Here is an 11,049-nt window from a genome sequence, read left to right as displayed (position 1 = left end):
TAATTATGTAATTTCATAGATTTTAATGAAGGTAATTACGTGCTTTCATAAGTTTTAATGAAGACAAAATTGGAATAAAATGCATCAAAATCTCACTTGAGATGCACGTGGAATGATTTTCGTCCAATTAGACGAAAATTAGTACCAGAGGGTCTGAATTAAATTTTTTTGAAACATTAGGATGGTACATTACCAATTTTTAAACATTAGGATTCGAATTGTGAAACCCTTGAAACTTCGGGGGTAAAGTGAATTTTCCCCTTTTAAAAATAATAAATTTTGATGGAATAAAATCTTAATGATTTTGCTTTTAAAATAATGGTTAAAATGTAAATTAAAAATGTACATATGATAATATATCTTAGGAATTTTAAAATTTTTTGAATCTAAATATATATATTCGTTAGTGAGACGATATAAGATAATTATCGTCATTGCAATAGTATTTCCTTGTATTTTTAGTAAAATGAAAATGAAAATGTAAAATTTGACATAATATGTATATGTTTTAAATACACAAAATCAACGAGTTGGGATTTTCGGTGGAAAGAGTTTATATTTACAAATGGACTCAAATTAATTTCAACAAAAAATTACGTCAATCTCTTTTGAATTTTGCAAAATTATATGCATTCAATTCCTTCTTATGCTGAATTAGATATTATTAAAATTTTGTCACTAAGAGGTAGCTCAATTGACTGGAAACCACATCTCATGAAGCGAAGGTCACTAGTTCGACCTCCCCCTCTTGTGTTGACACGTAAAAAAAAAAAAAAAAAAGATATTATTAAAATTTTCCCTTAATTGAATGATGCAATGCACTAACAAAACCTTCTGAACACAAATATAGGTATTAGAGTTTGACTAAAATGTGTAAAATACTATTCTCTCTGTTTAGAAATGCAACCATCATTGAATTTATATTAAATGATTCCTGGTTAAAGTAATAGGGATGAGCATAGACTTCCTCAGGTCCATTATTGGTGGTCTCGAAGGGTTGAATCAATAATAAACGTCCAACCACAACCACTGAAATTTAAGTTATGAATTCCTGTTCTGGAACAGTGGATCAGTGATGCGTTTGCACTTCTCAATTGTACCTAACCAAGCTTGAGTTTACCAGGTCCTCTGGGTTATCTAATTGATATCCACAACATTCAACTTAAAATATATGAGAAAAAAAAATAAAAGAAAAATTCGCTTATGAAATTTCAAATTTATTGGCGAATAACAAATTGAAGTAGTTGATCAAATGAGCAAATTTAATGTGAACTCTAATGCATAAAGAATTTATCCATGAAATTCTTTTCAAGAACATAGATCAAAACAACCTAGCGTTTATGCAAATTGAGCCCAGTGCATTAAGCTGCAATGAGAAAGACCTTACCGCAACATGTCACAAGAAAAGGAAAGATCAAGAGGGAACCATTCACTTGTTCTTGTCTTCTTCCTTCATTTTCTTCTCCCACCTGCGCTTCTTGTGATCCAACAACATTTTTGGCATCTCCTGCATCAACCTGGCAGTGTTTTCTCGTTTTTCTGCAGCTATCCTGTCACATTTGTGGCCTTTCCTCTTGGTTCTCATCTCTTTCCTAGCCGGGTCATACGGCCAGTCTTCCCCAGCAAGGAGGACTTCCTTGCGGAGTCTCGCTCTATGACGAGCACTAATGCCAAGGGGCTTCCAGGCCCCTAGTTCCCAGTAACCCCACACACCCTTGGATAGTTCATCCTTGTATTTCACTAACTTTTCTCGCCATGGGTACTGGTAATCCCCAACCACCTTTGCCACAGATTTTACAGCTTTGCCTGCCATCAACTCACTTCCCCAGGTTCTCTGCCAGGTCACAGACCAACAGAGGTACACAGCATGTTAATTAGATAAGTATATCCATAACAATCTTTCAAAGGAAGAAAAATGAAGAAAATATCAAGCATAATAAAAAAAGAATGCTTGATAGGGGGAAAAACAGATAGAACCCACCCCTTCTCCATGGTTCAACATTCAATAGGATTAGTTTTACTTCTTCAGCGTTTAAGAAGCCTTTTCATGAATTGCATTAAGACTTCCATGAACACTCAACAATTCCATCGAGACAACCATAACTCAAAAAAGTAGGACTTGGACTCAACAAGATATTGGTACTGTTTAGACTTTCATCACACCATGCATATCAGAGAAGCATAAAATTGAGATGGATAAGATGAACTTGTTTAGAAGTGAGATTCTTGACTCAATCTAAAAGTGGAAGGCCCAAGTGACACCCATCTATAATGAAATTAAACCTTACAACCATTTTTCTATATGTAAATGCTAAAACCATCCTATAGTTACCATCAAAGGCAGTTCCTTTTCTTTTTGAGTAAGATAAAGATGCAAGCAAAAAAAAAAACAAGAAAATCAAGGGGGATACAAAGAAAATCCAGTAACAACACCATGTGACCAAATACAAAAAGAGACCGCAGTGGTAGAAGGAGGGTAATTGGAAATGGGCTAGAGGCCTGGAAATGTGATTCTATTTGAAAGTTTAAACAGAGGAAACAGGAATCAGTGTTACAATGCACCATATCGTTTGAATATGCTTAAGGCTGTTGAAAAATAAAGTGCCAGAAATGCAAGGCAGGTAAGATACATTTCCAACACGTCGACATGGCAACTCTACCAAAAACTAAGACACGAGACAATTGGGGCACAATACCAATAAATAATTTCATACCATTTCCGTACACAATTTTATTACAGATAGCTCGGGTTCCAAATAAGTATGAAAGCCAGCAGAGGTGAAATTATCCTTATATATATGAGATCACAAGTCAATATAAAAGATCAAGTGAACGACTCAAATCAAATCACAAGGCATCAGAGTCACAAAAGCTCTAGATTACAAAATGTATCCCATTTATGTCCATGAATTGACATTTGATTGAACAAACACGAAGGTAACCTAAATCAGCCTTTTTTACCCTTCTAAAAAACAGGTTACCTGGAGGAGTGCTACTCCTTCAGTCTCTTTGATTCCCTGATCCTCAAAAGAACGATTGTTCTCTCTATCTTCTCTAACAAATTTATGAACTTTTTAAAAACCACAAAACATGTACGTAAATCTAGATAACCTCGGTTTAGTTCACAACCCCAGTAGATTAATCAACAAAAGATTGTTGGTTTCACCAGACTGCATTAGTGGTATATCAACTAAAATCAAAATGATAATCAAATATACAGCATAAAATTCAGGAGCAGAGGACATACCAATTGACATCTCAAAAACATGGACTAAAAGCGAAATTATTGGCATTATTCGAAAAGGGAAGTGAACTATAACAAATAAATATAATAGTTTAATTCCATTCCAATTCATAGAGCAGGTAGAATTCAATTGGGTTAGTTTTTCAGGTACTTAACCAGATAAACCCTAACTGACAGACAAGTGAAGCAACCACATCAACTCTGGAGCTAATCAAAATCCAATTTTATGAGGGTGCACAGCCAAAGATTAAGAATTTATTGTGCATAGAGCTTCATGGAGAACTAGCAAGAATAAAAATTTTACGATATATTTAAAAAAATAATCAAAAACCCTTAAACCCCCGTTTGGTTACTGAGAAACTAAAGAAAAAGAAGAGATAAATCAAACTTGGACTCTTGGATTCTTAGGTTGCTTCCATCTCTCAAAAATTACCAAAAAAATAACAGAAAAGAAAAAGGAAACTCAGAGTAAGTGAAGAAGTTGTATCGGGGTCACGTGAGTGAAGGAAATGAAGGATTTATAAAATTCAAAAATTTGTTGTCATTTCCTTTCCTGCATTTTCTTGGCAACCAAACAGTCAGAGAGAGAGAGAGAGAGGCATGCTATGATGGAATTCGCAGTGAAAGGCTGGCTTTCCAAGGCTTGAAGCGCACAATACGTTAATACCCTACGAAGCTCTCTATAGACGGAGTAGTAGCACCCGGCTACATTGGATTTTATCCGCAGGGTATCTGGTCTGCGTGGCGGGTTTTACCGGTTGAGCGGGGCGGGTTCGGGTATTATGTTAATGGCATTTTGTAATAGCGCTCTCTCTGTGTCTCAGCCTTAGGTCGATGGCTGACTGGCTGAGAGAGAGAGAAAGAGAGAATGAAAGAAACAAACCTTGTGATCGGAGCTCCGGTTGATGCTAAGCACGGCTGAGCAGGAGCGGCGCAGAGTGAGGCTGAGGGAGAGGGAGGCGTGACTCGTGAGAGAACTGAAGGAGTCGTGAGAGGGAGATGGAGGCGTGAGAGTCTGAGAGAACTGAGGCCCTAGCACCAAGACACCACGAAGAGTCGAAGACCATCTTTGAAAGTTTTTTTTTTTTTTTTCTTTGAAAGTTGAAACGCACGTTTTTGCCTTTCTATTTTTGCTTTTTTAAGTTCAATTCCTCCTGTAAATCTCACTTTATAAAATAAATAAAATGAACATGATCTTAGACTTACTTGAATGTTCTATGGATATAGCATATAGTTGACAAACAAATACACTGTTTCAATCTAATTTTGAACCAGTAGACCAGACAATGAAATGGTTTATTTCTGTTTGGCAAATGAAAAATATTAAACCTATTGAAATATTAATTAAATTATAAAATTATTTATTTATTATAACATTAAGTTTTTAGGACAATTAATAAGTTAACATGATATCAAAATAAAGATAATGAGTTCGAGTCTTATTTTTGACATTCACCTTATAAGTTTAAGCTTTTAAAACAAGTAATTTCTTACAATTCTTTTATAACTTGCTAACACGTGTCAACATATGATTGGAGCACGTCAACCACTAAAAATTTACCAAACAAAAAAAAAACTGCAACTTTGTTCCATAATTCACGGCTGACCCAGTTTTATATTTTCTCAAACACAACTTATGTTTCTTAATTGTGTTGCCCATGTTTGCTAATATAGCACAAACATCACATTAGGTCAACTTGAATAGTCTGATATGAATCTTGATTCCCATCGGCAAAATTAAAAACTATCCACCATAATAGCGCATGGGATTTTCGAAAGTTATTATAAAAAGTTGATGGGAACAAATTATTAAGGAGTCAATAATAATGTGAAAACCCTTAATATCACTCCAAAAATAATTGAAAAATGCTACACTTACCCTTTTTTTTTTTTAAAAAAAAAAAAAGTTAGTTCTCAAGTGATGTGTCACAATCCCATGAGATCTATTATTTTGAAAAATGTGTCACCATTTTATGAGATTGTGACACATCACTTGAGAACTAACTTTTGAGGAGAAAATTTGGTTATTGTAGCATTTCTATAAATTAGATGCACCAAGAAACTATACAACATAACTGCCTCTAGCATGTAAAATGATCAGATTACACATAATGGTGAACATAATGCCCCATATATCCAAAGAGATGAAAACAAAATGATGCTCAACAGCTTTTTCCAATGAGTTTTAATCATGCATTACAATTTGCCCATGAACATACTGAGTAACAAAGGATTTCCACTCAAAGGCTGCTCACTGGAATTGAGAAAAAGCTACCCTTTCCATTCCCACCACATTCTTCTTGCACCCAAAACCAGAAATGGAGCATGGATTTCAGTCAGAGCTCAAGTTAACAAACAGTGACTCTAATAGCTCCTCCCTTTCCTCCGGTTGTACTATATTTAAGCTTGGCTGTTCAACCTATACATCATCTTGGGGCCAACCTATCTGGTGCTGCCTTGAATTTGATGCTGCGCTTACATTAAGAGACAATTTAGAAGTCACCCCACAAATATAGAACGATACAAAGCGACTAAAAGAGAAACACTTGAAAGAATGGGCACACCCACAAGGCTTAGAAACCAAATAAGAATTGATTCTAGCAAGTGAATCATCTAATAAAGTATCAACAAGATTGAAATATTGTTGCGTTTCAAGACATTTCACATACTTCTGCAGTCGTAACAGCATCATTGACAAACTATTGCCCATCAGTAAGGTCTCCAGCACAGCAAGATTATACAAGATAATTTTTTCAATCTAATATTTTTTGGAGAAAATATAGTCATGCTCAAAACCTAGGGACTTTCAATACATTTTTTTCACAAACATCAAATTAATTCAATACTCCATGACCCGCCGGCAGGGGGAGCCCAAGATTCAAATTATTGTTAGTTTAGACCAGTTCAAGGCAACTACCTGAGTTGCATACGATGAGGTTTCAGCAAGGAACTTGAGAAACTCTTGCTTCTTTTTATCAAAATTGAACTTTGCAGCGTGCAACAATGCTTCTTGTCTCTTCAGATCTTCCAGCACCTTTTCTTTTTTCCATTTCGTCTCCTTGACCTGCTTCTCAGCTTCAATGTAGTTTTCAGGTAGAGTTGATGTCACTGAGGGCTTTGGGAATTTCACATCTACATCTTCCCTAACATCAGATAGATTCCAAAACTAAGATGTAGCAGCATAGGAAATCCCAACCGATTAACCAATGACATTCACATTCATAAGGTCCAAAATTTTATCTTTTAATTTACAACTGTGTATGACAACTTACCTATAAAAAGAATCCAGTTACAGATTTTCTTTATCCATAATTTATAATAATTCACAAACCCTAAAAAGCTAATGAAGTTCAAGCATATTAAATATTGCGAAAGCCTTAACATTATAAAGTATAACAAGAATTTTTCTTCTATTTGTGTCAAATCAACTTACATAGTAGAGGAGTTTTTTTTGAGAGTATTGATATTTTTCACCCTAAAAAGCCACCATACTTTCATATTAACAATAAATAACATCATTGTTCCAGATTTTAGGATTTCACAATTCATAGACCAGCGGCTAAACAAGAAATTTTTTTTATAAGTAATATTATTATCACTAATTAAGCACAATAGTGCACAACCCTAATACCTATGGAGTATGCAAGAGAACCCATAATCCGAAGAAAAAGAAGAACAAAAACTCAAAAAATCTGCAAAACTAGAAACGAGCAACCTATGATGGGCAGATATCCAAGTATAGAAAGTGTTTATTTTGACTTCTCGAACACAAGAGAGGAATGAATGAAAGTCTAAGTCAAGCAGCTGACCCTGCAATTTAACTAATTTCACTGAAATTCCACCTGGTTAAAGGGAAGAACCTTATTATAAAGTCATTTGCACTACAAAAATACAGCAAACATCTTATTAAGCACAACATTAAGTTTTGAATAGAAAGAGAATAACAATGGAATAAATGGTAATAAATGTGCATTTCACTTGTGATAGCAGAGCTTCTCACCGATTTCCCAGGGAAAAAACACCAGTACTCCTAACCATCCCTCCATCTAAAGAAAGGGCCCCATCACTTATACAAGGAAGAGCAAGTACCATTTCAGCCCTTGTTCTATATATTTGCAGACGAGAGAAGAGATTATAAAATAGCGTCTCCCTGAGGCCATGCCCACTGGCTGTGAGACAAAATAAGTTTGCGTTGTCCACATTGATCATATTCACAGCAAACCCAAGAAACCCAGGTGGACACTCCCCGTTAGGTAATCTTGGCTTTATAAGATCAAGCCTTCTTTGTGGGTCATCAGCTACAAACCCACCCGCATATGGTCTGAAAGGGGGAAAATATTTTAGAAGTTTTACAAACTACAAGTCCAGATTTTCATTAAAAAAGTTAAAAATTAAAAATAATCCAGCATATGAGATTCTTACATTAAATTTTCAAGACAAATAACGAGAAACCGGCCATCCAAAGCCCTCCCAATGGAAGATCCAAGCCCATGAAGACCAGAACTCGTATTTATGCATCCTTCCTTGTCATATGTTTCTAGAGCTTTAACACCTTCGTAAGTCTTACAGACAATCGCCAGCATGGACTCCACTCCTAAGTACTCTGCAAAAAGCCTGCATTCCAAATAAGTTAAAAGGACCATTATGTCAAGCATAGCGTAGGACTTTTAATAGTCAACTGTCACTGTGTCCCTCAATTACAACACCCCATCCCCAACCAGATAAGAAAACAGGCCACCTCATCCATTTGAACCTCATAATCAGTAACCCATTTCTTGCAATATTTTATAGCACTTAAATTCACTCTATTCCATTCTAAAGTACACACAAAAACCCCCAACAACAAAGCTTCAATGATGAAGCTAATACATGGTTGTCATCTATTTTGGATGAAAATAGAACCATAAATGATCAAATGCAGCTCATAATGAAATCATGACTATGCAGAAAACCAGAAACTGAGAAAGACACACAGTAAAAGAAATGCAAAGTCAAACAAACCTGCTAAGATTATCATCATCTACTTTTCCAAGTGCAGCAACAATACCCAGCACATCCTTGGTCAATGGAAGATGAGAAGCCTGAGTACCAAGCCGTGTTTTCAATTGACACAAAATGCCAGCAGCAGATTTTTCATGCTGTAGAATCTGTGCAGTTGTTTGCTCCCCAGTCTGAAGTTGGGAGTTGTTCTCATGTTCAATCGTAGCAGTGCTTAAAGAACGACACTTGACTGAATTAAATGAGAGGAAACTTGTAAGGAAACAAACTATGAAACAAATAGTCAAAGTCTTAGACATTTGAAAAGTTTAACTTAAATTAACTGGTATACAAGGTGAACTACATTGACCTTAAGTCAAACACTTTTATGCAATTCATTATTGAGTTTATAATTTCCATAAACTTATTGAGAAAATTTTCCAATTAGGTAAACCTATACAATGATGTTAAAAATGAGAGATTGGTTGCCCAAGTATCTTCTTTGACAACCAACAATCACACCCCTGTGAGACTGCTCAATCTAATAATTTAGGTGCAATATCTAACCAAAAGATAGATATCTTACAACATGATAATTATAATTATATCCTTGATAAGCAGAATCTTATCTGTTGTCTACAAAACTTGTCAATTGCCAATTTCACATAGATTCATTCAGTTGTTTAAGATGGGTTTGATCTACATCAATAGTGAATCTACTGCAAATAAGAAAATGATTATACCTTGCAAATCAAGAATGGAGTCATCTAACTTGTTTTTTTGAGTCTTCAGAAATTTTATGCTGTCCTCGTGTTCTTTTATTTTCGTCCCTAGCATTTGTAGATCATCCTGAAGTTTCTGCACAGATTAGGTATTGTGAAGTTAGTTTGGTTAACAGAAAAATAATTATTTCCTTGATACGTAGCCACTCAAAGTAAACCTATTAAAAGTGACATACAACATGAGCTGTTTTTTTTTTCTTTTCTTTTTTTGATACTTGAATAAACACTCATGCATCCGCACGGATTGAACCTGTGAACCCACCATCCATCTAGTTCAAGGATCATTAGCGACACATACACCACGACCTAAGAAACAGATTGAAAATTTTGCACCTTTCTCAAGACTCAATACCTTGATAAGTTCTATAGAATGAAAGATCCATTATTTTTATTGACAGACACGGAAAACTACCATGTTAAAGCAACTCTACAATAATAGTTACCACCTTAGAATGGTATATGATGGTTTCTGCATGTGCAAATCCTCCATTTTGCATTTCATCCCTCACAACTATGCTGGTCTCATTTTGATCAACTTGCATCAGTGTTGATGAATCTTTGATGGATATTGCCTTCTGAATTGCAAGCTGCAAAGAGGGGAACTCATCAAGTATTTGAGACGCTCTTTCAAAGCATAAGCAATAAACATGGAAACAGCTTGCATGAACACACCTTTGTCCTCTCATTTTTTACTCTTCTAATATGTGGTGTTTGACACATGTAGAAAAGATAAATAAATAAATAAAATTTACCAACAAAAAAAAAAAAACCATAGAAGCATGTATTATGCAAAAGAGTGGATAGTTCCTGTTTTTTAGTGTTTTATTTATTTACATTGATGCCACATCATGCATATATGCATTAAAAAATTATTTTCTCAATCAAGGAAACTCATTTTGCCTTCAAGGAACATCCAATTCCCTGGCCTAGTACATGCAGAGCTTCTGCACATAATTCTATGAGAATTTTAAGACAACTGAAGGAAATACCAGAATTTAAGATATCCAATTCACTGGCCTGCATGAATCACTGATCAGAAATTGGTATCAATAACAGTATATAAAATCTGGCACAACTTGCTGAGTAATAAGCATTAAGCTCTGTATAACTAGTTTAATAGTCTTTCTGTCACTGGAAGGCCAGTACATGAGCTTCAAAAACAAACAGCCAGAAATAAATACATCTAACCCAATTTAGACAAACTAATGCTACAAGGAAATGAGTAGTTCCATTCTATATATTTTCACAGTATCGGTGTCATGTCAATCCTTTCTCTTTAATATGGTCAATGCAGTATAGACATCTCACCACCACATACTCACAGACTGCTTAAAATCCACAGTTTAAGATTCTTACCCACTCTCACAAAGCTCGCCCCACAACTGCTAATATCAGTACCGTTACAATCCGAAACTTCAATTTCACATTCAATTTCAAATGAGTTCACTTTATAAGCATTTCAAAACTTCCCAGAACAAAATTTCACTCCAAAAAAAAAAGGGAAGAAGATAAAATTCAAGAATAGCAGAAGATTTGAGAGACCGCAAACTATAATTGAATTTCCTTCGCTTTTCTTGAAAATTAAAGCTTAAAACAACTATAAAAAAGAAAACAGAGGCATGCATTAGAAACCCTAATGTTCTGTTTGGTCGCTGAGAAATGTGGGAAAAGGAAAAGAAAAGAAAATCAAGTAACGAAAAAAAGAACTTTTGAACCGTCCTGTTAGCAGGAAATACAGACGCAACGAGATTCCAAATTCTTTCCTTCTCCCATTTTCTCATATTTTCTCAGCGACCAAACAGAGTGAGAAACATTAGAATTGTGGAGAAAAGACTGACCTGATTATTCGGTTGAAACATTGCTGAGTTTGACTCTCTCCCTCTCTCTCTCTGTCTCTCAATTTTGCTTGTATAATTGAATTCGTCTGTATTACCGACTTCCTCGTGTGATTTTTTAAAATATCACTAACCTCCCTTCTTGTTTGTAAAATATCATTAAGTTTACAATATTAATGAAAAACTATCACTAACCTCCCTTCTAGTTTGT

General features: G+C 35.1%; 2 protein-coding genes across 3 annotated transcripts; both read right to left on the bottom strand.

Moving 5' to 3' along the window:
- Positions 1 to 1,253: 1,253 nt before the first annotated feature.
- LOC132167340 (uncharacterized) lies at positions 1,254 to 4,303 on the bottom strand. Of its 2 annotated transcripts, none has more exons than XM_059578286.1 (2): positions 4,128 to 4,303; positions 1,254 to 1,834 (listed from the first exon to the last, which is right to left on the bottom strand). In XM_059578286.1, exon 2 carries the CDS (start codon positions 1,811 to 1,813, stop codon positions 1,430 to 1,432), a length of 384 nt encoding a protein of 127 aa, XP_059434269.1. In that variant the 5' UTR covers positions 1,814 to 1,834; positions 4,128 to 4,303; the 3' UTR covers positions 1,254 to 1,429. The 2 variants fall into 2 exon arrangements, with proteins under 2 accessions (XP_059434269.1, XP_059434270.1); XM_059578287.1 differs by lacking the exon at positions 4,128 to 4,303 and adding an exon at positions 3,849 to 4,117.
- A 1,004-nt stretch (positions 4,304 to 5,307) lies between these two features.
- Positions 5,308 to 10,948, bottom strand: LOC132167339 (protein DEFECTIVE IN MERISTEM SILENCING 3-like). The gene is made up of 8 exons (XM_059578285.1): positions 10,842 to 10,948; positions 9,450 to 9,590; positions 8,965 to 9,079; positions 8,246 to 8,474; positions 7,667 to 7,858; positions 7,245 to 7,565; positions 6,162 to 6,387; positions 5,308 to 5,713 (listed from the first exon to the last, which is right to left on the bottom strand). The coding sequence occupies exons 1-8, from the start codon at positions 10,860 to 10,862 to the stop codon at positions 5,687 to 5,689; spliced, it is 1,272 nt and encodes a 423-aa protein (XP_059434268.1). The 5' UTR covers positions 10,863 to 10,948; the 3' UTR covers positions 5,308 to 5,686.
- Positions 10,949 to 11,049: the final 101 nt, after the last annotated feature.

This window comes from Corylus avellana, chromosome ca1 (assembly GCF_901000735.1).
Source record: "Corylus avellana chromosome ca1, CavTom2PMs-1.0".
NCBI classification, from domain to species: Eukaryota; Viridiplantae; Streptophyta; class Magnoliopsida; order Fagales; family Betulaceae; genus Corylus; species Corylus avellana.
The sequence above is the reverse complement of the archived record's forward strand: the minus strand, read 5'-3'. Positions and strand labels throughout refer to the sequence as shown.

Coding starts and splice junctions, on each gene's coding strand:
- LOC132167340 (XM_059578286.1), bottom strand. CDS start 1,813: ATGGCAGGCAAAGCTGTAAAATCTGTGGCAAAGGTGGTTGGGGATTAC.
- LOC132167339 (XM_059578285.1), bottom strand. CDS start 10,862: ATGTTTCAACCGAATAATCAG. Junction 9,591..10,841: donor TGTTTCAACCGAATAATCAG/GTCAGTCTTTTC, acceptor CCCTCTTTGCAG/CTTGCAATTCAGAAGGCAAT. Junction 7,566..7,666: donor ATTTGTCTTGAAAATTTAAT/GTAAGAATCTCA, acceptor TCCCCCTTTCAG/ACCATATGCGGGTGGGTTTG.